Source organism: Typha latifolia, chromosome 2 (genome assembly GCF_019914945.1).
Source record: "Typha latifolia isolate L0001 chromosome 2, TyphaL0001v2, whole genome shotgun sequence".
Classification (NCBI taxonomy): Eukaryota; Viridiplantae; Streptophyta; class Magnoliopsida; order Poales; family Typhaceae; genus Typha; species Typha latifolia.
This window is the reverse complement of record NC_133087.1, coordinates 8239047-8265759: the sequence shown is the minus strand read 5'-3', so window position 1 is coordinate 8265759 and position 26713 is coordinate 8239047. Positions and strand designations below refer to the sequence as shown.

General features: G+C 39.0%; 1 protein-coding gene across 4 annotated transcripts; it reads left to right on the top strand.

Moving 5' to 3' along the window:
* Positions 1-1176: 1176 nt before the first annotated feature.
* Positions 1177-18392, top strand: LOC140780938 (uncharacterized). 4 transcript variants are annotated; one of them, XR_012107603.1, is made up of 3 exons: positions 1177-2440; positions 16847-16946; positions 18164-18392. XR_012107603.1 is itself a non-coding variant. In XM_073126662.1 (2 exons), the coding sequence occupies exon 1, from the start codon at positions 1500-1502 to the stop codon at positions 2400-2402; it is 903 nt and encodes a 300-aa protein (XP_072982763.1). In that variant the 5' UTR covers positions 1177-1499; the 3' UTR covers positions 2403-2440; positions 18164-18219. The 4 variants fall into 4 exon arrangements, 3 of the variants coding, with proteins under 3 accessions (XP_072982763.1, XP_072982761.1, XP_072982762.1); XM_073126662.1 differs by lacking the exon at positions 16847-16946 and having other exon boundaries at positions 18164-18219; XM_073126660.1 differs by lacking the exons at positions 16847-16946; positions 18164-18392 and adding an exon at positions 2790-3115.
* The last annotated feature ends 8321 nt before the right edge of the window (positions 18393-26713 follow it).

Sequence of the window (26713 nt, the reverse complement as noted above, 5' to 3'; positions counted from 1 at the left end):
AACGAAAAATATCTTTGCCTAGTGTTTAGATACATACGTGTGTCTAGGGGTTATTTTAGAAGACAATGTCGAGGCGGCCACTGGAGCTTCTTTGGCATCGCGTCAATAATGGAAGCGGTTGGAATAGATGGCAGAGGAGCTCCACCATAGTGGGAGGTGGTGCTTTGCCAGTGGTTCTAGTCAGTTCAGCCCTTTCTTGGGGGGGGCGGGGTGTGATTCTAGTGTGGCCGATGGCGCTGGTGGTGCAGGGCAGCTATATATATATATATATATAACTTTTGATAATACTTGCATATATATATATAGTCACTTTTTGTTTATTTTTTAATACCTCAATTTTGTCAAAAACTTTCCGGACCAGAAAAACAATTTTTTCCATTTTCTTACTTCATTTTCTATCTGCATTTCTTCTCTTTCTACATTATCAGTACTCAAATCTTTATCATACTCAATTGGAGACGCGACAGATTGTTGAGATAAATAACGAAATTTTAAATGCATGTAGATGATATGTTTAGAGGTCACTAAAAAGCAAATAAAATTATCTATTAATATATAAATAAAATAGACTGATCTTACAAATAAAATTAACACGAAGCAAATAAAATTAGTCTATTCAAGTAAGCTACGACTTGGATTTGTGCAGGCTTTGATCTAAGAAAAGAAATTAATGCTAAGGCACATGAGAATTAGCTAAAGCTTTTTATATGCTCCAGTTCTTGTGCAGAAGATTTACTGTTCAAAAGATTTCTAACATTAAACTTTTATGAAGACTGCTACATAGACTCACAACTCATGAATCTTCGTAATCCCAGAGCATTAGTTATACTAAATATGCACTTATCAGACATCTAATACAACTACAGATAGCACAAACCAATATTGCACACTGAATTCAAGCAAAAATTTGAATGATATAAACATCATCTGAGGATAGCACAAACCAGTGTCGGCAACGGTAGTAGGTGGCGATGAGATTGAGCTGGGAGACAGGGTTTTAGCTGGGAGAAACTATGGGACTTTGGGTAATGGGTTTTTTAGACTAGTGTTTTATATAATATACAAATCATATTATCCGATTAGATCTAAAATCCAATGATTTATATATATATATATATATATATATATATATATATATATATATAGTACCGAGGTGAGCTCGAGCGAGCCAATGTTGCTGGGGTCAGCTCGATTATATTTTTAAGCCTAAAGTATCAACCCTGCTTGGCCCGGCTCGTTTAAAGCTTCGCTCGAGCCTCACGAGCTCGTCTTTTTTTGTTTTTTGTTTTTTGTTTTTTGTTTTTTGTTTTTTGTTTTTTTGACAGCCCTAGTTGGAACGATGGAATCCGTTAAACCCTAGATATAGAGACGATATGAATGGAATTCCGCTTATTTCAGAGTTCACTGCATCCCCCTCAATTTGAAACACGCCTTTTCCGGTCGATTTCATCCTAAAGGCCTCTGCCTCTCTCTCTCTCTCTCTCTCTCTCTCTGCATCAATGTCTTCCACTCACCAACCGAAAGCCAATTCCAGGGTCCAGCGCGCTGCAGTAGAGAGAGCCGTGGCCGCACTCCTCAAGTGGATCCATCACCACCGCCGCCACCAGCATGATGACTTCCTCTACCTTATCCTAACCCTTAAAAAGATCCCCCACAAGGGCCGCTTCTCTCCCGTTCGCCTCCCCATTCCCCACTCCTTCCTCTCCTCCTCTACGTGCCTTCTCGTCGATGACCGCCCCAATTCCCACCTCTCTCCTCCCGCCGCCCGCGACGCCGTCCGCGACCTCTCCCTCCCCGTCGCGCAAATCCTCTCCCTCTCCGACCTACGCTCCGTCTACAACTCCGTCGACGCCCGCCGCGCTCTCCCTGACGAATACGACCTCTTCCTCGCCGACCGCCGCATCGTCCCCCTCCTACCCGGCCTCCTCGGCAAGAGCTTTTTCAAGAAGAAGAACGCTGCCGTGCCGATCAACTTCTCGCGGCAGTCGTGGGCGGAGCAGCTCCTGGAGGTGTGCGGTTCGACAATTCTACAGTTCCGCGCCGGAACATGTACCGGGATCAGGATAGCGCGAGCGTCGCAGGGTAGGGATAAAATTATTGAGAACGTGATCAAGGCGATCGACGGGGCTGCCGGTCACGTGCCCAGGAAGTGGGCTAATGTGAGGTCGTTGCATATCAAGGCGACTGAATCGTTGGCGTTGCCTATTTACCAGGCTGTGTCTGGATTGGATCTCGAGGAAGAAGATAATGTGGACGAATTTGGAGAAGAGCAGCAACAAGCCGACGCAGAAGAAGTGGGTAAAGTAAAGAGGTCGAGGGAAATGTCAGAGAAGAAGGAGAACGTGTCAAAGAAGAGAAAGAGTATAATGAAGAAATCTAGATCTAGAGGAGAGTTAAAGTAGTAAAGTTAGACATGGTACTCATTGTTGGGATTTTCCAGGTACTTGTTCCTTGACCTGTTCTTGATATAAAGTCAGATCATTTTGTTATGTGTGCCCCTCTAAAATTCTCTTTTCCTAAATTTTGTTGTTTCAAAAATTTTAGTTTTTATAATTAATTTTAAAGCTCAACCTCTTTTCTGCTATTCTCCTTGTATTGAGACATCTTAGTTAATGCCAAACTTCATTCTGCTTATGATAGTAATGATATCTTGAAACCCTAGACTCTGTGGAATAACTTAGGATGAAAGCTTGTTTCTAATTTAAGGTTGTAGAAGAAACGACCAACATGCTGTTATCGGATTTTCAAAGCTACTGCCTTATTGGCTCTCCCCATCTATTGTGTATTAGGAGGTTGAAGCTAGTGGCTGGGGCATGAGGGTAATGGAAATGTATTTGACAAGGAAGAATATGATGAGAGTCATATGTATAAGTTGGGAAGAGGATGCGGTAAATGATGGGAGGGCAATAGGTTCAGGAAGAATCAACCAATATTTGGATGCGCCATGCAACTATTGTTCTTTGGCATGGTGAACAATGTGGTTTCAGGTTTTCGATAGTTGATTTGTTTGAGTATCTGTTGATGTTGTAGATTCTCATTAAACCTGAAGCGAGTTATTTATCTTGTACTCACTAACAGATCAAATCAATCGTGATGTAAGGCCACCTTAACCGGATATCGTTCCTGTTATTTCTTTCTTATGTTTGACTAAATTTCTGTTGTAGCAATTACTCCTGTTTCCATCACATCATTTCCTTAGGATTGAAATCTGTTAATCTAAATAGAAAATCAACTTATTCTATTAGAGCACAAACATAATTCTTTAGAGGTAAAGGATCAGATATTTTAGTTCGTTAACTATTTGTCTTTTAAAATGAAAACAGAGTAAGAAATCTTTTCTTTTTCTCATGGTTATTAATTGATCGGTTGAGTCTTCAAAATGCAAATAAGATATTCTATCTACAATTATGTTTCCAATTAAAAATTTGTATTTGATATACTTTTAAAAATTAGACTTTGTAACTCATATTTTAAAATGGTTCTAGCTAGTAAAACTGTCAATAGACATACCAAAGTAATATCATGGTCCCTTTATTTTACCTGGTTCGGTCTTTAGAAAAGCAAGAAATATGACTACTATGTATCTGGGAATACATTTGAAATACCACTTATTAAAACCTCTTGCAAGTGAATGAAATGCTATTAAATGTACAATTCTGTATATGATTCTTGGATTGTTTTTCCTCCTTGTGATCCTTTCTTCTTTGTTGAACTTTGAATTATTACTTTTCTACTGTCTTGCAATCAGTCTCTACCATCTATGGTGGTCCAATATTTTTATACTCTTACGCAAAACTGGAAGTACTGACAGAAACATGTCTTGATCTTGATGAATTTCACCGTCTATGTTTTCTGCTGCAAGAGCAATTTGAGTAGAAGGAAATGTTGACTCGAATGATATTTCTTGGATCATTAAAGTCCTTACGTGGAGTTTAGAAGATTCATTGATCTGTTGTAGGTTGGAATATTTGTATAATTTGAGTGTAGTTTATATTTGATTCATTGTATCGAAGTAGTTGTTATCTAGGTCTGTTTAGGGTCAAAAAATAGTTGATATGTATTTGGATTGATTGTAGTCATATACTTGTTGAGAATCACTTTAGATTTAAAAACTAGTTTACTTCGGTTAGCTATAGATTATATGGCTGTCCGTGAAACTTGAACATTATGTTGAGGTCATAATGGTTGAAATGAAGCATTTAGGGTTTTGCAAGGTTGTGAAGATGTATTAATATACTTATTAGAAGCTGCATTCTATTTGAAGGTTGTGAAAATGTACTAATAGAGTTCTGATACATTTTGTTGTAACTTGTAGGGTATCTGATGTAGAACAACGTCTTGATTGTAGAGTTGAGAAAAAAAAGTAAGGAGAAATAATCAAACCTGTGGAATCCACCAATCGGGGTGTCGGAATCCACTAACAAACACTCAATAGGCAAAAGCTCTCAAAATATTTATTAACCCATAAAAGATGATTACAAGCCTTTATATAGGCAAAATAAAATAAAAGACAAAAAACGAAAATAATCCTAGAAGGTGTGACTAGTCACAACCCTCGTTAAGCCAAAGGGTTATAGGTGCATCCCTTTTGTGCTTACGAGAATAAACGTGACAAAAAGTGGTATCCCTACCAACTCTCCCGGGGTGGAAGAAACTTGACCCAGTCGAGTGGCTCTGATAGTACTCCAAAATGTCAGGGTCAAGCTATTGTAACTCCTCGCGAGTGATCCACGTACAATCAGACTCTGGTCGCCCGTGCCATCGAACGAGAAAACGATGAACCCCTCCTTCTGTAGTAGATGTTATTTGATCATCTAAAATATCGTTTATCTTTTCTTATGATATGGATGGGAAAAGAAAAGTGGTAGGTGGCACAGCAAGGATGTCTGGAAGGGTAGTAGATATAGCATAAGGTTCGATAGGGATGTGCATAGGTGGATGGTAGGCCACTAGACCCTCAATATTAAAAGTACAACTAATGCCATAATTAGAGAGAATATCAATGACATAAGCATTAGCACCAACACGTTTCAGAACTTGGAAAGGTCCTGCACTACGGGTCTGAGACGAATCATAACATGATCTCCAACATCGAACTCCTTGACACGTTTATGCAAGTCGGCACATATTTTATAATAGTGATTACTCGCCTCAATTCGCTTAGTGATCTCTTGATGCAAAGAATGAACATGATGTACAAATGTTTCGGCAAACTCAGAGACTCTAGAATGAGATGACATAGGCAACAGATCTAGAGGTTTGCGTGTTTTAAAACCATGAACAACTTCAAATGGACTCATGCCAATAGACCTATTAATGGAGTTATTATATGCAAATTGGGCTATAGGAAGAATGTCATCCTAGTTTTTGTTATGATTACCCACGAGACAGCGCAAAAGATTTTCAAGACTACGATTAACAACCTCAGTTTGACCATCGGTTTGAAGATGATAGACAGTAGAAAATTTTAATTTTGTGCCAACCATGTGCCATAAGGTTTTCCAAAAATAGCTCATAAAGCGAACAACTCGGTCGGAAACAATAGTTTTTGGAAGACTATAACTTGACGATATGGGCAAAGTACAATTTGGCCACTTGTGATGCATCAGAGGTCTTAGCACAAGGAATAAAATGGGCCATCTTAGAGAAGCGATCCACAACCACGAGGATTGAATCATGTTTTTTAAATGTGCGAGGCAAGCCCAGGACAAAATCCATACTAACGTCCTACCACGGGTGATCAGGCACAGGTAACAGAGTGTAAAGTCCAGTGTTTTATTTTCTATGTTTTGCTAACTAATAAGTCCTACATTGACCAACTAATTTTGTGACGTCACGTTTGAGACTTGGCTAGTAGAATTGGCGCTCCACTTCCTCAATGGTCTTATCACGTCCAAAATGATCCGATAGGCCACCGGCATGGATCTCCCAAATAAGGAAGTCATGCACGGACGTACGGGGAACACAAAGTTTGTTAGCCTTAAACAGGTAACCGTCTTGGAGGGAATAACTGTCCAAATCTAAGTTCGGATCAGTCAGCAAAGTGAGAACGATTTCGCCAAAGTCCGGACAAGTTGTATAATCTTCATTCATTTTGTCAAACCTAGTGACTTTGATGCTAATGGCAGACAGAAGGTTAACCATTCGGCTAAGCATATCAGCCGCCTTATTCTCAACCCCAGCTCTATGTTTGAGTACAAAGGTATACTCCTGTAAGATCTCGATCCAACGAGCATGTCTCGAATTTAGTTTCTTCTGAGAATTTAGGAATCAAAGAGCTTCGTGGTCGGAATAAAGTACGAATTCATGCGGAAGTAAATAATGGTGCCAATAGCGTAAAGCTTGAATAACCGCATAAAATTCCTTATCGTAAGTGAAGTACTTTTGCTTAGCTTCATTTAGTTTTTCGTTGAAATAGGCAACAGGATGGCGTTCCTGGCTAAGGACACCGTCGATCCCGATGCCTGAGGCATCAAATTCCACCTCGAAAGCTTTAGAAAAGTCAGGAAGACGCATTACAGGCGCTATTGTCATTTTTTTTAATCTCTTCAAAAGCCTTATTTGCTGCCTTACTCCAATGAAAATCTCCTTTCTTCAAGCAAGTAGTGATCGGCGACGTGATAGTACTAAACCCTCGAATGAAGCGGCGATAAAAAGTAGCAAGGCCATGAAAGCTATGCACATTATGAATATTTCGTGGTTCCGGCCAATCAACAATTGCCTTGACCTTCTCAGGGTCAGCGTGGACTCCTTCTGAGGTAACCACAAATCCTAAGAAGATGACTTGATCGACAAGAAAAGAACACTTCTTCCTATTGCCACAGAGTTGAGCAGCACGAAACGCTAAACAGACTTGACGAAAATGGTCCAAATGATGCTCTTTTGATCGACTATAAATCAAAATGTCATCAAAATACACCACAAGAAATTTGCACATGAATGGGCGAAGCACTTAGTGTCATAACACGCATGAAAGTGCTTGGGGCATTTGATAAACCGAAAGACATTACTAACCATTCATACAACCCGTCTTTCATCTTAAAAGCAGTTTTCCATTCATCGCCTGGGCGAATTCGGATTTGGTGATAACCACTTTTAAGATCGATCTTAGAGAAAATTAAAGCTCCTGCCATCATATCAAGCATGTCATCAAGTCGTGGAATGCGAAAACGATATTTGACTGTTATTCTATTGATAGTTTGACTATCGACACACATACGCCAAGACCCACCCTTCTTTGGCGTGAGCAAGGCAGACACATCACAAGGACTTAGGCTCTCGCGGATGAAACCCTTCATAAGAAGTTTATTTACCTGATGTTGCAGTTTAGCATGTTCTTTAGGGTTCATTCGATAGTGTGGCAAGTTTGGGAGAGACGCTTCAGGGACAAAGTCAATTGCATGTTGGATATCGCGTAAAGAAGACAATTGGTCCGGCAGATCATCCGAAAACACATCTTGAAACTCATTTAGTATAGGAGCAGATTCGTCGGATGATGGAGGGGAGGGTAGTGCTCCCAACTTCACGAGCCACCAAGGCAAACACAATAGAGCCTTGGTTTGCTTCCTTTTCAAAATTATTTAGAATTTATTATGTGCAAACCCTTTTTACTTGGAGCATTTTTTTTATTATCTTTATTAATTATTTTAGGGCGCATAGGATTTATCTTAATCATTTTACCTTCAAAATTGAAAGAGCACGAGTTGAAACGCTCAAAAATAGTTACATCATGATCAAATAACCAAGGGCGGCCTAAAATGATATGCTCTACATCCATCGGCACAATGTCACACCACACATCTTCCTTATAAGAAAGGAAAGTGATAGGAACGAGGCATCTCTCATTTATAGCAATGGAATGATCATTTACCCAAGATACCTTATAAGGATTTGGATGAGGTGTAGACTTTAACGCCAGGCGAGATATAACGTTAGAAGAGAAGTTAATACAACTCCCACTGTCGATGATGACTTTGCAATCTTTAGTCCCACATTTAATGTAAGTGTGGAATATTGCATTCCTTCGCCAATTGTCGATCTGCCGGGGTTTCGTTAAAGCGCAACGAATGACACCAACAGTATGGTCTCCATAATCACGATCTTTATCACTATCTTGGACATCATCAGGGTCATGTTCATAAACTTATTCATTGAGCTCATTTTCCCCGATAATGTCGTCCTGTTCTCCAAGATAAAGGGCCTTTCAAGGACAGTTTGAGGCTACATGACCAACTTGTCTGCATTTGTAACATCGACGGGGGTCATTAACAGGTGCAATTTCATGGAGGGGCCCTTTCCCTTTGTTAGGTTGGGTATGTGCGGCAGTTTGGGTAGTTCTAGTAGGTACCAATAGTGGTGGAGCTTTTACGCCAGCAGGTGCGTAACTGGGAGGGGTGCGCCCAATTGGTCGCCTAGGCAATTGTTGCCTATTAACTATCTCGTAGTTCAACGCAAGAGTGTAAGCTTGGTCCAAGGAGGTAACCTCCCGGAAAACTAACTCTCTTCAAATGTTGTCGTTAAGGCCACGTCTAAAACGACTCAGTGTTATCCTCTCATCCTCCACAACATTACACCTCAGCATATATTCCTCAAATTGGGAGACATAATCGCTCACCAGCCTATTTCCTTGTTTAAAATTATTCCATTGATCCAAAAGGTCACCAAGATACGAATGTGGCAAATATTTTTCTTTTAATTTTTTCTTTCATTTCATGCCAAAACAATTTAGCTCGGCCAACTAGTTTCATTTGGGCACATCTAATGCGTCGGCTTTCTAGTAGATCATACCACTCAAAGAAATGATCCATCTTACGGAGCCAGTCAGGATCTAAAGGCGACATTGCCTCTAAACCCCTTGTTATTATGAAAATCAAATGTATCTTCACGATAATTTTGCCTATGGGGTTCTCTCTCAGGACCTCTCTCGTGGTGAGGGTAGTATGGAGCCTATCGATGGGTCTCGACATTAGGAGCGGCACGCGTGGCACCCATGTTGGTCACGACCCATCTCAATAGCCTCAAGACGAGCATTGAAGTCGTCCAATTTGGTAGTAATGGTTTCAAGGGACTCTTGTAAAAATCGACGAAAATCTTCCATGGTATTGGGTTCCATAATAGACTGGGATGAAGGGTGAGAGACTCTCCTACCACTACGAAGGTTCATATAAAGTGTCTCTACCACTAAAGAAAGAAATGCAATAAATGAATGATGATATGCAAGCCAAGAGATCACATCGAACAATAAGGGAGTAATAAGTAGAATAAGCTACAAGCACTTATGAAGTTTTCAGTAAGAGCTAGTTAGACTCGCAAGAAAAATTGCAAATCAGTAGTACAAGCTCCCGAGATCGAGACGGGGACTGCAGATATGTCAAGACTTTCCCTCTAACCTAGCTAGTTCTACCGTTAATATTAATTTTTTTTGTAACAAACAAAAAGAAGTAGATAAGCAATATCAGGCTCAAGCGTTTGTTGAAATAAAACAAATGAATTAAGCAATATAAATCAGTAGGCAATAGCAGACAATAACATGCTCAATATGGTTATGATCCACACCAACAGAAAGACAGTTGCTATTTTAAGACTAACAAATAACAGTAAAAAAAGGACGGATGTTATCGAATGTTGCATGCCCATTGTAGATGGTGGTCATGATAACGGTGGCCAGAATTCGACAACAGCGACGGTGGCGACGGCTGCGGTGGTAGGGACAGCGGCGGCGGTGGCAGAGAGCTGCAAGAATGGCAGCGACGACTGCGACTAAGCAGTGGCAGGACTGCGCAGGGGCTGCAACGACAACAATAGTAGAGCGACAGCGACGGTGAAGATGGGCTGCGGTAGGGGCGGGGGAAGTGGCAGCAGTGGTCGTAGCAGCAAAGATGGCTGCGGATGGGCGGCTGCGGCTGGAAATTGCAGCAGTGGGTGGCTGTGGTAGCGGCGGCAGCGGTAATGGCTACAGGGGCAGCGGTGGTGGTGAAGATGGTGGCACGACAGAGTAAGGGCCATGGAAATCGGCGGCGGCGTCGTCCGTGGAGGTCGGTAGTAACGTCGGCGAACAAAGGAAGATGGGATGATGGATGTGAGTGACAACTGGGGCTAAAGAGGAGGAAGATGACGATGGGTTTGGATTGGGTTGTAGGTAAACAGGTCGATTTTGTGTAGGTTTCTGCCGATTCACTAAGGCTAAAATATGGGCTAGGTTAGGCTAGGCTGGTGGGCTTAGTTGGTTAGTGGTCTTTGGGTTTTGGAATGAGGAGAGGTTTAGGCTAGAGGGTTAATGGGTTTAGGTTTTGGGTTGGTTGGGATTAAGTTAGGAAAGTAGATAAGATAGGTATTTATCCTAAAATTAGGAAAACTAATTTTTGAAAATTATGGAAACTAATCCCTAAAATTGTGGAAACTAATCCCTAAAATTATGGAAACTATTACCTAAAATTATGAAAACTAATACCTAAAATTATGAAAACTAATCCCTAAAATTTTGGAAACTAATCCCCAAAATTATGGAAATTAATTCTAAAATTATAGAAACTAATTTCCTAAAATTAAGGAAAGGTAAATAAGAAAAGACGAAAAAAATCTCTTCTAAAATTAATTTCAAAATTTTTGAAATTTAAAATTAAAGATAAAGATCAAACAAATAAACTGAATTTCGGAATTTTTTTTCTTTCTTGTTTTTCATTTTTGAGATCTCTTTCTTTTTTTTTTCTCTCTTTTTTAGAGAGCTTTTTTTTTAATATAAAATGGGGAAAGAAAATCTATTAAATAAAGCTTACTTGTGATTATCTTTTTGTGTGGAGATTTGATGATGGTAATGGTTTATTGTTTTCCTCCTTGAGGGTGATCTCCTCGCGTAACTCGGATCCAGATCCTAATGTTATCGGGCGACGGATCTTGTAGCGATCTGGTGTTTCTGGAGCAATTGATCTGACGAAGAAAAGATAGATGAGGCGCTGCATAAAATCTAGGCGGTGGAGTGTCCATAAACTAGAAAACGATCTGCTTTGATACCAAAGCTGATGTAGAATAACGTTTTGATTGTAGAATTGAGAAGAAAAAGTAGGGAGAAATAATCAAACCCGTGGAATCCACCAATCAAGATGTCGAAATCCACCGACGTTGGAATCCACCAACAAACACTCAATAGGCAAAAGCTTTCAAAATATTCATTAACCCATAAAAGATGATTACAAGCCTTTATATATGCCAAATAAAATAAAAAATAAAAGACGAAAATAGCCCTAGAAGGTGACTAGTCACAACCCTCGTTAAGCCAAAGGGCCATGGGTGCAGCCTTTTTGTGCTTACCAGTATCCATCCGTTTTATCTCAGGAATAACTAAATATGGCCATGCCCCTTTCTTTTCTTTTTGGTAGTTTGCAATAAAATTTTAGTGCATTTCCGAATTTAGATGTGAGGTTCACTTTTAGTTTCATTTACAGATTAAGTTTTTTTCTTTGCTTTCTTTCCAAATTACCATTCTATTAGGGTAAATTTGCAATGAGAATTCATTGCATTTTCATTTGTAGAGGATAAGGTCCACTTTTAATTTTTTATTTTATTTTAATTTATTGTTTTTGCATGGTAAGAAATTTTTAGTATTCCTTTCATAACTATCCTTCTGTTGGGATGAGACTAGAGAAGTTTGCAGCATTTAGTGCGATGTGAATAAAATAACTATGACATACATTTAATGCACTTCATAACCGATTGAATATGCATATGCTCTATATTAATTAAAATTCTCTCCTCTTTCCTCCCGTCAAAGGAAAAAAACAAACCTAATACAAAATTAATGTATTACGTTAATAATTAATGGATTATGTTTCCTTTTTATGTTAACTAGCAATACCTTATATCACATGGAATTCTCGGTAATAATAGTGAAGTACCTTATAATACCGAAAGACTTTCTAATAGCAATACCATACATTCTAAAACTATTGACCTTCTAACAAAAGTAAAATATCATCTAACAATAGTGTAATACCTTCTAATTGGGCAGATTAGGTAGCATGATCTGTAAAAATATATTATGTATTACATTGCATAAACTTCTGTTGAATGTTTATTTGATCTATTCTACATTTAAATCACGTAATATGTGAATATAGATAGTAAGACCGCAAAATAGACCTGAAAACTGCTCACTGGACTATGACTGTCTTTTCTGCAATGTATTACATGCTTTTTTCTTTTTTTACTGATCATGCTATCTAAATCTAATCTCCCCAAATAAAAGGTATTGTGTTATTGTTAGAAGGTTTTCATAGTTAGTAGAAAGTATTATGTTGTTATTAGAAGTTATTATGTAGTTATTTAACATAGTTTGATATTTCTGTCCCTTTTCATAGTTATATACTTAATGTTATATAGTTATTATCACATATTAGGTTGTTTCTCTTTTTCAGATTCATAATTATATCTCTGTAAGTTATTTCATGTATTATGCTTTTTGTCTATTCTCTCAAATATTTTGTTCTCCTTGTGATTTCCACAAATGAATTAAAGTAACAAAATTGATTATGCCATCAGATCTGTAATACACAATTAAGGGTGTCAATCGGGTCGGGTTAAGCGGGTTCGAGTCAGATCAAATTCGGGTTGGGTCAACGTCACTCTAATACGAACACGATCCAATTAATAAATAGGTTGCATTTGGTAGATACAAACATGACCTGATTATTAAATGGGTAATACGACACGATCTATCTAACTCATTTAATAAACTGGCCGTGTTAACCCGATAACATGAATCGTCTAACCCGTTTACCCTATATAAAATTCAATATATTAATTTATACCATATAAATAGTGTATTATACAAACAAAATAATCTATTTTTAACTCAAAACTCATACAACATAAAAATTACAATTCTATGACAATGAAAATAAAGTTTAAAATTACAAATAGTTTGAAATATGTAAACAACATTAAGCCTTTTATTTTATTCTCCAAAGATTATGACCCTGTCAAAAAGAACAACAGAGAACATAAAGAGTTAAAATAGAAAATAGAGAGAAGTACAAAGTGAGATTCTCATACCAAACATCAATATAAGTAGTGAGAAACATAATACAAAAGTTATAAAAGAAAATATCTTGAAAAAATTGGGGATAATCCTGGCAGCAAATAGGGATCTTCCTGCTAGCAAGTATCATATTATTTTACTAGGATAATCAACCCAATGGCGTGGGTAGATAAAGGGCGGCAGGCGAGATGAGGGCGGCAAGCTAGATATACTTTGTTTTTCATTGCTAATGTAATGTCCCTGCTCGGCACGGGCACGTGCACGCCCACACGGCATGCGCGGCGCACGCGACAAGTCGGGCGGGGCCCGTCACACACAGATACTCTCCTGTGCATATATAATCATGACATCATCAAATAACACATGCTAACCTATCCATGATCACGTAATTCATTACCTGATAAATCATACTATTAACTAAATAAACTTCTTAATATATGGATATCCCAGTCCACAATAATATACATTAAACCACTACATAATCTGACAGGATCCACACAGGCCACAACAAACCATCAAGATACAACTAAAATGACTAATATAAGAGTACATTATGATTCGACCTGTATTATCCAATTCATCATCTAATATAAAAGAGTACAAATATCAAATACTAGTACAACTCAAAATCCTATATAAACTATCATCTATACCGTCTCACATCTATAGCTCACCTCATCATCGCTCTAAAATATTTTCTTAAAATATCTTAAGTTGCTTTCATGTACCACATATTTGAGAGGGTTAGAAAAGAAATAAAGAGTCATGAGCAAAAGGCTCAGTGAATAGACCTTAACCCGAATCAGTGATGTCAAACAGAGAGTAAATCATGTACTGGATAATATGAATCAGAAAGAGCATCATGTCATGAATGAGTATATGAATGTTCATTAATAATACATAAATGAAAAATAAATAACATGTCATGTCATAACTGGTAAAATATATAATCCTCGACAATTTATAAATAAATCTCTATGTCATACCATTATCATAACTCTCTCTCAAATATGACACATGATGCATGCCGACCATGACCATGCTATGATATCAAATGCAACCATATATGATGCATATTGATCACTCGATAATCAGGTAACCAAATGATAATGAAATCATATGCATTTCTCAACATCACAATCATCACCGACATCTCGGTATAATATCATCATACTAGACCACTGTGCACAGTCAACACTCGGTACTCGGTCTCAATATCATGCTCGAAGGGTCCGAGCATACTCTGCCATCCGCAAGGAGTATCTCAAATATAACCATACCCTGTCATCCGCTAAGGGTATCAACATCCATCCAGACCGGGCACCCTTCTAGCTGATAGAAATCTCGTGAGGATAACTCGCCACATATGCCTTGGCGAACGGCATGTGTCTGAATGTCTGCTGCGCACACAGACTAACGACCTCAGACGTAAGGCCAATAGAATCGCGACTATGTCGAGCGATCAATCATCCACCAAGCGCGTCCTAACCCTCGCGCCCACTCGGGTATTCTCATGCTTTCTATCAACTATAATATCAATCACATTTCATGCTTTCTTTCTAAATGATAGATCACATACATATATCCAGTACGATAACGAGTTAATGTATAATAGAAATTTAGGTGGAACAGGAATCAAGATAGATCACATACATAACGAGTCAATCTAAATAATAGATCACATACATATATCCAGTACGATAACGAGTCACATACATATATCAAGTACTATGTCGTCATCGACGTCTAACAAGTACACAAACTGGCTCTACGATCTCAATCTCCTCCAATGGCTCCGGTAGAACTGATCCAACGATCTCTTGATCTCTAATTTGCTTACTTAGTAATAAAACATGGAAGACAGGATGCACTCTCGACCCCTTCGGCAGCTCCGAACGATATGCAACCGGACCAATATGCTTTAACACCCGAAACGGACCAAAGTAGCAATGAGCTAACTTTTGGTTATGCATCACTTGTCGATACGACTGTACCCTCACAAACACCCAACTGCCGATGTCAAACTTTTGCTCTCTATGGCTACAATCATAAACTTGCTTTATGCGATTTTGAGTAAGTTTAAGATGAGCACGCAACCTCCTCAATGCGAGCGTCTCTATCCATTAACGCTAAGTCCACCTCCGTTCGATTTGCAAATGCCACTAGATCATAAGCATGTAACGTCAGAGCCATGTGTCTATACACCACCTCAAATGGAGTCATGCCAATGCTGCTATGGTAGGCCGTGTTGTAAGACCATTTCGCCCACGGTAAGAACTCTAACAAACATCTCGGCATCTCTCCAAAAATGCACCTCAAATACTGCTCAATGCCTCGATTGACCACCTCGGTTTGGCCGTCTGTTTGTGGATGGTAGGCCGAACTGAAATTCAATCGAGTCATCTACAATCTGAAAAACTCCGTCCAAATATCACTCATAAATACACAATCAAAATCCAAGACAATCGTACGTGACATGCCATGTAACCGAGCAACACCTCTCACAAAAATTTCAGCCACCGACTTGGCTGAAAACGGATGTGACCATGCCGAAAAGTGCGCATATTTGCTCAATTTGTCAACCACCATAAAGATAACGGAATAACCACGTACTAACGGAAGACCCTCTATCAAATTCATAGAAATGTCTTCCCAAACACGGTCCGGTAAAGGTAAAGGCTGAACTAATCCAACCAGTTTCAATGTGGTTGCCTTAGCCCTTTGATAGACTTCGCAAGCATGGACAAAAATCCTCATATCCCGCCTCAATCCTAGCCACATGTGTAACAAAAAAATAAATTCCTTCACTGCATGGCACGACAGCTCGTGCCATGCAGTGACAGTTGGGTTGGCCGCCACGTGCCCAAAGCGCTGGCCCGACCAACCTGGCCGAGCCAGCTGACGCGGTGCGGCCTCGCCGCCACCACCGCCGCAGTCTCCCTCCCCACTGCCTCTCTCCTTTTTCTTCCTCTTCCTCTCTCTCTCTCTCTTTCTTTCTTTCGGGTTCTTTCTCACCTTTCTCTCTTTCTCTCTCTCTACCCACTACCGCCGCCACCTCCACTAGGGTCGGTGAGCCTCCATCTCTCTCTCTCTCTCTCTCTCTCTCTTTGTTGGCTTCCTCTCGGGACCGCCAGAGGATTGCGCCGTCAGCGAGAGGTCGGCCGCTGAGTGGCCACCAACGGCTGCACCCCTCCCCCATGGCCCGACCCTCTTCTTCCTTCTTCTTTCTTCTTCTTCTTCTTCTTCTTTTCTTTCTTCTTCCTTTCCTCCTCCTCCTTCTTCCCTTCTCTCCTCTGACTGCACCCTACAAGTGATGCTAGGCTTGGCCTAGCGCCCTTGCAGCGCTAGGCACTGGGCTTGGCCCAGCGCCTTGCTGTGCATGGTGCTGGGCTGAGCCCAGCACTATATATAGTTATAGTTATATATATATATATATATATGCACAATTAGTTTAGCTTAGTTAATTTAATGTATATAATTATATCATAGTTAGTATATAATTTTAAATATATCATGTTTAGCAAAATACCTGCAATATAAATTACTATTTTAATCCTAAGTAGGTAATAGTAATTATTAGGGTTATGTACGTATATTCTTACGTAATTATTTACAGTAACTTAATTATCAAGGAGAGTAATAGACAGATAAATTATATTTTAAATACACTATTAAATAATATAATTATAATTAATAAATAATAAAACAAATATAGAAATAAAGAGTACATAATTACAATAAGAAACTATCTTTCTTGCTGAGTTAATTTTAATGAATAGAAAGACTGACATTATTTGTTATAAATAATTTCAGATCCCGACCCTCCTGTTCAAGACCCTATGGACCTAGCTATCGAGGCTTGAATATTGTCGTAGCAACGTGAGCGAGTGATTGTTTGGTATTTGCAATGGTGGTGAGTAGTCTTATCCCCTAGACGTCTTTCTCAAATTAGGTTATATTATATATTATGTACATGCATGTTTTGGCCTCCAAGATGATTATATGATTTTATCTAGAGATGATTACAATCGAGCATGTTTTATCATGCATTTGATTATGCAGATCTGGAATATGAGTATATTGGTGATATATATAGAGATGATTTGAGATTATTCTACTGTTATGATTGTATACCGAGTTGATCTGTAGCATTAGTATGCATGTAATAGATTAGCATGAGTATGCATGTGTTGACGATACAGTTGGAGACTATATTGCATCATTTTCTCTTGATTCATATTCCACCTAAATTTTTGTTATGCATTGACTTGCTATCGTACTAGATATATGCATATGATCTGTCATTTAAAAGGAAAATATGAAATGTGATTGATAGGATAGTTGATAGAAAGTGTGAGGATACCCGAGTGGGTGCGAGGCTTAGGACGCGCTTGGTGGATGATTGATTGCTCGACATAGTCGCGATCCTATTGGCCTTACGTCTGAGGTCATTAGTCTGTGTGCGCAGCAGACATTCAGACACATGTCGTTCGCTAGGGCATATGTGGCGAGTTATCCTCACGAGATTTCTATAAGCTAGAAGGGTGCTCGGTCTAGATGGATGCTGATACCCTTAGCGGATGGCAGGGTATGGTTATATTTGAGATACTCTTTGCGGATGGCAGAGTATGCTCGGAGCCTTCGGGCATGATGTTGAGACTGAGTACCGGTTGTTGACTGTGCATATTGGTATAGTATGATGATATTATACCGAGATGTCGGTGATGATTGTGATGTTGAGAAATGCATATGATTTCATTATCATTTGGTTACCTGATTATCGAGTGATCAATATGCATCACATATGGTTGAATTTGATATCATAGCATGGTCATGGTCGGCATGTATCATGTGTCATGTTTGAGAGAGTTGTGATGATGATATAACATGAAAATTTGTTTACTCATTGTCGAGGATTATATACTTTTATCAGTCATGACATGTTATCTACTGTTCATTTATATTATTGATGATACATTCACATATTCATTCATGACATGATGCTATTTCTAATTCATATTATTCAATACATAATTTACTCTCTGTTTGGCTTCACTAATTCAAGGTAAGGTCTATTCACTGAGCCTTTAGTTGATAACTCTCCTTATTTTCTCCTTTCCAACAACCCAGGTGAACGAGTGAAGCAGGATACTTTCTTAAAGGCCTTGTCGACGAGTGAAGAGTAGAGTGTGGTTAGTGTTATATGCTAGATAAGTTATCTTGTCTGATGTATTAGTGGACATCTTCCAAAGTGTGTATATATCATTATCTTATATTTTGGCAGGTGAGTTTGTACTTGTATAATTATATATATATACCACCGTTGTGTATATGTAGTTGCGAAAAGCTCTTGATGATGTGTTGTGGCCTGTGTGGGGACCAAGTAGGGTTATCTATATGCTGTTGACAGTTAAACTTGAGTTATTTTTAGTTTAAGTATTATGGATAAAATTATGATGTTGATATAGGTTTATTTATTTGTAAGTAACTAACCAAATGGTCAGGTACCATGCACGTGTCATGTAGGCTCGTGCCATGCACGTATTTAGAGTTTGGGTGCTACAACGTGCAACTCTGAGATATCCTCTTATAAGTTCTTAAGACACCTTCATGACTAGCCTCTCGAGTTTGATGGAAGTGCTCCAATAATTTCTGTCACAATCCATCATTTCCAGGCACCCGAATACATCCGCGATCCAGTAGCAAACCATCTCGATTCTGCCACTCTAAATGGCGCTCCGAATCATCCATCACCTCCTGCAACAACCTCAAAACATCTGGGTCAGATATATATGCATACCTAAGCTCGTCAAGGAAGGGAAAGGTAGGAGAAGAATAGGTTGCAAGCTCGGCGGTATCGTGTTGGCACGATAGTGCATCTACCGCTCTATTTTTCGTTCCCTTATTGTATTGGATTTCATAATCATACCCTAGCAATTTTGTGACCTATCTCTGCTGTGTCGGAGTGTGTATACGTTGTCCCATAAAGTATGGAAAGTTTTTTGATCGGTTCGTATAATAAATCATCTACCGATCAAATAAGGCATCCACTTTGTCACCGCATACAGAATTGCCAACATCTCTCTCTCATAAGTCGATAATTATTGAGATTTTTATGATAAAGCATTGCTAAGATAGGCAATGGGATGTCCTCCTTGCATTAATACAGCTCCTATGCCAACTCCCGACGCATCACATTCCACAATGAACTATTTGGTGAAGTCCTGTAGTGGCTTCACATTCCACAAAGCGCTAAAACACATGCCGTCGTCATTGCTGTTTTCAGATTTTCAAAGACTGTAGTGGCTTCATCTGTCCATCTAAAAGAGTCTTTCTTCAACAAAGAAGTTAGAGGAGCAGCGATATTGCTATATTCGGCGATGAAGCGGCAATAATATCCGGTCAGCCCCAAAAATCCTCGCAATCTGGTGGTAGTAGTAGGAATAGGCCAAGTGGTCATGCATACAACATTTTGAGAATCCGCCGCTACACCATACGCTGAAATGATGTAGCCTAAATGCTCCACTTGTGGTACTCCCGATGTAATAACCCAAGCCCAAGTTAAAAAAACTTTCTCCCGATGTAATGCTCCACATTTTGAGGGGTACTCCCGACAGCTCGTGCCATGCAATGGCAGCGGTGTTGGGCGCCACGCGCCCCAAGCGCCGGCCCGGCCAACCTGGCCGAGCCAGTTGGCACGGTGGGCCCCTGCCGCAGCCCCCTCCCCACCGTCTCTCTCTCTCTCTCTCTCTCTCTCTCTCTCTCTCTCTCTCTCTCTCTCGGATTCATTCTCATCTTCCTCTCTTTCTCTCTCTCTCTAACACCCCTTCTCTCTCTCTACCCGCTGCCGCCGCTACATCCACTAACACCGGTGAGCTTCCCTCCTTCTTTCTCTCTCTCTCTCTCTTTCTCTCTCTCTTTCTCTCTCTCTCTACCTCTCTTTCTCTCGGACCGCCGGAGGATTGAGCCGTCGGCGAGAGGCCGGCCATTGAGTGGCCACCAGCGGCCGCACCCCTCCCCCATGGCCCAACCTTCTTCCTCTTCTTCTTCTTCTTCTTTCTTCTTCTCCTTCTTCTTCTTCTTCTCTTTCTTCTTCCTCTCCTCCTCCTTCTTCCTTTCTCTCCCTGGCTGCCCTCTACAAGGGGTGCTGAGCTTGGTCCAGTGCCCTTGCAGCGCCAGGCGCTGGGCTCGGCCCAGCGCCTTGCTGTGCATGGTGCTGGGCTGAGCCCAGCACTATATACAATTCTATTTTTTTTTTCTTTCTATATATATATATATATGCACAATTAGTTTAGCTTAGTTAATTTAATGTATTTAAGTTATACAAATTAAATATAATTATATCATAGTTAGTATATAGTTCTAATCATATCATGTTTAGCAAAATACCTGCAATATAAATTACTATTTTAATCCTAAGAAATTTTTAGGGTTATGTACGTATACTCTTACATAATTAATTGCAGTAACTTAATTATTATTTTCTTAATTATCAAAGAGAATAGTAGACAGATAAAATATATTTTAAATACACTAGTAAATAATATAATTATGATTAATAAATAACAAAAACAAATATAGAATTGAAGAGTACATAATTACAACTAAAAACTATCATTTTGTCGGGTTAATTTTAATTAATAGAAGAACTGACATGTTTGTTATAAATAATTTCAGATCCCGACCCTCCTGTTCAAGACCCTGTGGACCTAGCTATCGAGGCTTGATCGTTATCGTAGCAGTGTGAGCGAGTGGTAATTTGGTATTTGCAGTGGTGTGAGTAGTCTTATCCCCTAGACGCATTTCTCAAATTAGGATATATTATATCTTACGTACACGCATGTTTTGGCCTCCAGCATGATTATATGATTTTATCTAGAGATAATTTTAGTCAAGCATATTTTATCGTGCATTTAATTAGGCTGATCTGAGATATGAGTACATTGGTGATATATATAGAGATGATTATACTGTTATGGTTTTTATGTTGGGATGATCTCTATCATGAGTATGCATGTGATAAACTAGCAAAAGTATACATGGTTAGAGTCGGCATTGCATCATTTTTCTCTCGGCTTCTTTACCACCTAAATTTCTGAGTTGAATGATCTATTGTCGTACTGGATATATGCATATGATTTATCATGTATAGGAAATCATAAAAGTACATGTGTATGTGATGTGATATGATATGATGTGATGGTTGGAACGGTATCTGGTCCGGACTGGTACTGCACATACTCTTAGCGTATGGCAGAGTATGGTGATGGCTGATGGTTGTACTCTTAGCATATGACAGGGTACAACTATCATTGATATACCCTTAGCGTATGGCAGGATATGATTACTTTCTTCAGAGATACCCTTAGCGTATGGCAGGGTATGATTTATCTACAAAGATACTCTTAGCGTATGACAGGGTATGCTCTGAGCTTGTGACATGATGTGTATCGTGTTTGGGGCCGCGTACCATAGTCCAGCATGGTAGATAATATTCAGAGTTGAGACGGTTAATTGTGATAGTGAGAGATATGTGGATTATATTTAGCTCTGACCTATACGATTATCTAGTGGTTTCGTGTTCGAATGCGACCTATAGAAATTTTATTTTAATGAAAATAAATAACTAGTGCAATTAGAAAAGACTCTAACAAAGTGTATCAAAATACTTAATAATACCTTCAAATAATAAATAGCAAAGTCTTCTAATAACAACAAAATATTTATAAAAGGAATACATTTAATGACATGGAATCACTTCTAAAAGGAAGGTCGTTATTAGAAGGCATTCCGGGATTGTTAAAAGGTATTACATTGTAATTAGAAGGTAATACACTACTGTTAGAAAGTATATCACTCTTATTAGAGCATATTCCAGGGTTATTAGAACACGTTGAGTTGTTATTAGAAGGTATTTCACCATTATTAGAAAGTATCCCAGAATATTTAAGATAGTATGTTATTATTAGAAAGAATTCCGCTATTGATAGAAGGTATTCAACTGTTAGAAATATTTCACTCTTGTTAGAAGATATTTTGTCATTGTTAGAAAGGTGCTATGCTATTATTAGAAGGTATTACACTGTTATTAAAAGGTATTATACTGTTAATAGAAGGTATACACTAGAGAAAGTATTTCACAATTATTAAAATATATTCCTAGTTATTAGAACATATTATGCCGGGAGTTATCATGTTGATATTATAAGGTATTACATTATTCTTAAAAGGCATTTCATTGTTATTATAGGATATTCTATAGATTAGAGAATATTATATTATTATTAAAATGTATTACACTATTATTAGAAAGTATTATGCTATTGCTAGAAGGTATTTCATGGTTATTAGAAGATATCTCGCACTTCGATCTATCTGTGAGAAAATGGCTTGACCTGATCTGCAATGGTCTCTGGATAAATTTTATATCGAACCTTGCAAGGGCGATTCCGAGCGATATATCTATTGTAACCTCTTCAAATTTAGTTATATTGTCGCTTTACGAGAGACCTTTACAAAGAATCCAAGATAGCAATATTTGGTTAGATCTTTAGATATCGACCAAAAAGTGATCGAAGGTCAGAAAAGACAAGATCGTGATGATAGCTAATGGTAGCGATTCGACAATTGAAATGATGAATCCAAGATAGTTGAAATGTAGATCAAGAATGGAGGTTCAATTCTATAGTGGTGGATTATAGAAATGGGTAGTTGACTTTGGTTGTAGTCCACCTCGGTGGTATGGCAATAAATGTGGAGATGGCAACAATTGTAGGTTAGGACTTGATGGTAGAAAGGGTGATAGAAAGAAGTAGGGTCATCTCTCCGGGTTGAGAGGTGCTAGCCAGAAGTAGGGTTAGGCAACAATGGTCAGCCTGAAGTGGTGCTAAGGGCAACCAAGCTTGGTCTAGACAAACAAGAGGAAGAAAGAGACGATTTCAACGATTGATTAATCCAAGATGAGTTAATTAGGTGCACATCAAAGTTTATGTATCTTGATGAGCTAGAGTCCAACTAACACTAATAAGCAAATATGAGTAGAAATTAAATGATTTGACTCTAAGGTCTAATCTAAATTACAACTTAAATAAACAAATTCAAAGCTGAAAGCAAATAGCGGAATTCCAGGGTCTTTATTGCATTTTTTGAATTTGTGCCTTAAGTTGCTGAACGCAATGCCTCACCCCTCACGTGGCTCAGCCTGTCAAGTTGTATTAGTCTACCACATTCCCTACCTTGTCAGGTGTAAAGTTAGGAAACATGTCCATCACATCCATCTCGAGCTCCCAAGTGGCTTCGTCACATAGTTTGCCAAGCCACTTGATGATATCTTCCTCTCCAACCTCAGACCATGTCAACGACACCATCTAGCCAACATATGGACCAGCATAGTCATCTCAATCTCCTCCTTAGGATTGGGCAAAATCGCACCCATAATCTGGTCCAAAGAAATCCTTGTCTTCAAAAGCAAAACATGGAACATTGGGTGCACCCGCATTTCCTCAGGCAGATCCAAATGATAGATGATGAGTCTGATCATTTCTACTACCCTGAACAGACCAAAAAAGTGGTGTAATAACTTCTGATTTTGCACTAAGGCGCAACGTCACTTGACGATACAGTGGTACCCGCACAAAAACCATGTCACCCCACCTTGAACTCGTGTTCATGATAGGTCATAGTCGTAGATCAGCTTCATGCAATTCTAGGCTATCTTTCTATGCTTTCTTAACCTTCTTGGGGTCTGATCTCTGTCTGTTAAGGCCATGTCTGCCTCCATCCAATCGGAAGAAGCCAGCTAATCAAAACTATGCAAAATCAGCATCATGCGCCCATAAACAGCATCGGAAGGCATCACATTCATAATATTGTGATGCGAGGTGTTGTAAGATAAACTCTGTCCATGATAAATGTTGGCCCTATAGTTTTAATAGTTTACTATTTAATTTTGATGATAATAAATAAATAAATTAGCTACATTATTTTGATGATATCAAACAAGTTAAAATAGTAATTAAGAAGTTTTTTTCTTTTTTATGTAAAAGGTGAATTAATTCTGACAATGTGTTAGTATTTTGATAATAACTTCTAATCGTTATATGATATTGATGTGATTCTTTTGATTTAAAAAAAAAGACTCATTTATCTACATCTTTGTTATGTATTATAATTTTTAATATTTAGGTTTTATCTTTCAAACTTATATCACAATTTTTAGATTATAAATCTATATTTCTAACAAATAGATTCTTGACACATGTCCAGTTTTTTATTTATAACTTTCTTTATACTGATATGATAAATTATAATATATATATATATATATATATATATATATATATATATTAAAGCCTTTGTGTTTTGGGTGTGAGAGATTGGGTAGATATCTTGAAAAAAGTTGCTGGACTTCTTATCATAAAGCAAAGGTTACTTTAAGTGTGACACAAGCCAACCCACCACTTTCAAGTCATAGCCTTCAAACGCTTGGGTAGGGCATTCGAATGCTTTGGCTCGAGAGTAGACGCTTGGGTAGGGCATTCGAATCATTAGGACTCTTGAATTGATTTAAGACGTGAGTTAGCTTATAAATAGGTGTTGAGGCAACCCAATTTGATTATGCATTGATTATTTCGAGAGAAGAGACTTCTATCTTCATCTTTCTCTCACTCTTTCTCTCTTGTTCGACTAACGACTAACTCCAAGTTATTAGCAATCTAGCTTGATCTAGAGATGCCATTGCTTCCTCATCAACTGATCCCCCCTTTGTCCCTAAGGAACGATCCAGCTTGTCCCTCGTATATTCTTTCGTATAGCCAGTAATTAACACCAACAAGTTATTGTCACAATCTACCCCAGTTTACAATGTAATATTTACCCAAGGTTTATCATCTATCAAACCTAATTTTTTGTCTAACTCACCATCATCAACGCATTCCTCTTATCCTTCTCTTGGATTTAGCCTACTAGCACGCCTAATTCCGCCATCGAAATCATATTCGATGCCTTGCCCTAGTCATCTACACAAATTCTTGAATTAAAGTCAAGACTGATCGAACCCTGATATGTCCTTAACAGGAATGTACTAAGTGATATCAGGGACAAGCGAACCTTGGACCAATTCGGAGCTCCATCAATGGTGCACACAAGATTTTGAAAGAATACAATAAAACAACGCACATGGAGGGCAGTATGACTATCACGAATCTTAGATCCAAACATTGGTGGTCAGAGAATACTTCGATACCTCCAAGCCACACAAAAATCCCTTCCATGGCGATGGAAACCATGATGCAAAAGTTGCTACTCATGACACAAAGAAATGCAGAAGTGCTAGAATTAATCATAGCACAACTCACCAACTCGGTTCCATCGCAACTAATTCCTTCACCGCCAATTCTGATCATTCTAGCCCCACGATAACCACTTAAAGCCCCTCTAATTCTTCCATACCATAATATGGAGCCCTACTGCCCCGAGCAAGCATGGCTAGGGCAGCAAACTTAGGGTTCCAAAAATCGGTAGACGATGGGCATAAAAAAAAAATTGAATTTGAGAATTTTGACGAAGAGGACTATTGGCCAGAGGAGCTAGATCTCAAACCACATCGAGCTGAGGTAGAAAGGAGAAATCACCATAGAATGGGGACCATGACCACCCTAGGTCAGAGGCAACCATGGGATCCAAGGCCAATTGGTGTAGCTTGATTTCTTAAAATTCAGTGACAAACATCTAGTTGATTGGCTCTACCATGCAGAACAATTCTTTGCCTTTTAGGGGATGTCGGATGTCCAAAAAGTGTTGCTCGTGAGCTTTCATTTAGAAGGCACAACCCTAAATTGTTGCCACACACGAAAACTTGGATTAGTGGGACACCTTCAGTTTTGGCCTCAAAAAATGATTTGGAAGAGTGGGCTATGAGAATTTTTTATGCTCTTCTCACTAAGAAAGTTCAACGAACCACCATTCTTGTAGATTAAGAAGAGTTCAATATTAGTGCTCATTTCTTTCCACCATGGTCAGACATATTGTGGTTGCGAAGCAAAATACAAGCGGACGTACAAGCGCTTTGACCATAGAGCTTGGAGGAGGGGTATGAAGATGCAATACTCATGGTAAAGAAACATAGAGGACTCTAAAACCAAATATGAACTATTGGACCAAGCCGAGACACAAGGTACCTAGTTGAGCCAAACTCGACAATGGAGAACATTTTCACCAAGGCAAAGGTTGCTGTTGCAAGTTCTCGATAGCGACCACCCTTTCGGATGAATGTAAGGGGAGATGCTAGACCTACTATTTGTACTCTATCATCGGTGCAAGTAGAGGAGAGATGAGCGAAAGGTCTATGTTTTTGTTATGATGAGCAATTTACACAGTCAACAATGTGCTTGGACAACGGAAGTGCGACATCGATTGATGGGCAAGAGGAGGCTGAGGAGAACATTGAAGTTGATGAGGGTGAGGAAGAGAATATAGAAGAGGCGATGGAAGAGTATGTGGAAGGAGTGCAAGCCGAAATCTCAATCCAGGCATACTTGGAAGCAATCGCGCCAAAGGCACTTCATGGCTTGGACAAGAAGCATTGCATACATATTCTCATCAATTCAAGGAGTACAAATAGCTTCTTGGATGACCAATTAGTGAAGAAAATTGGATTGTAAGCGAAGCCGACCATCAAGT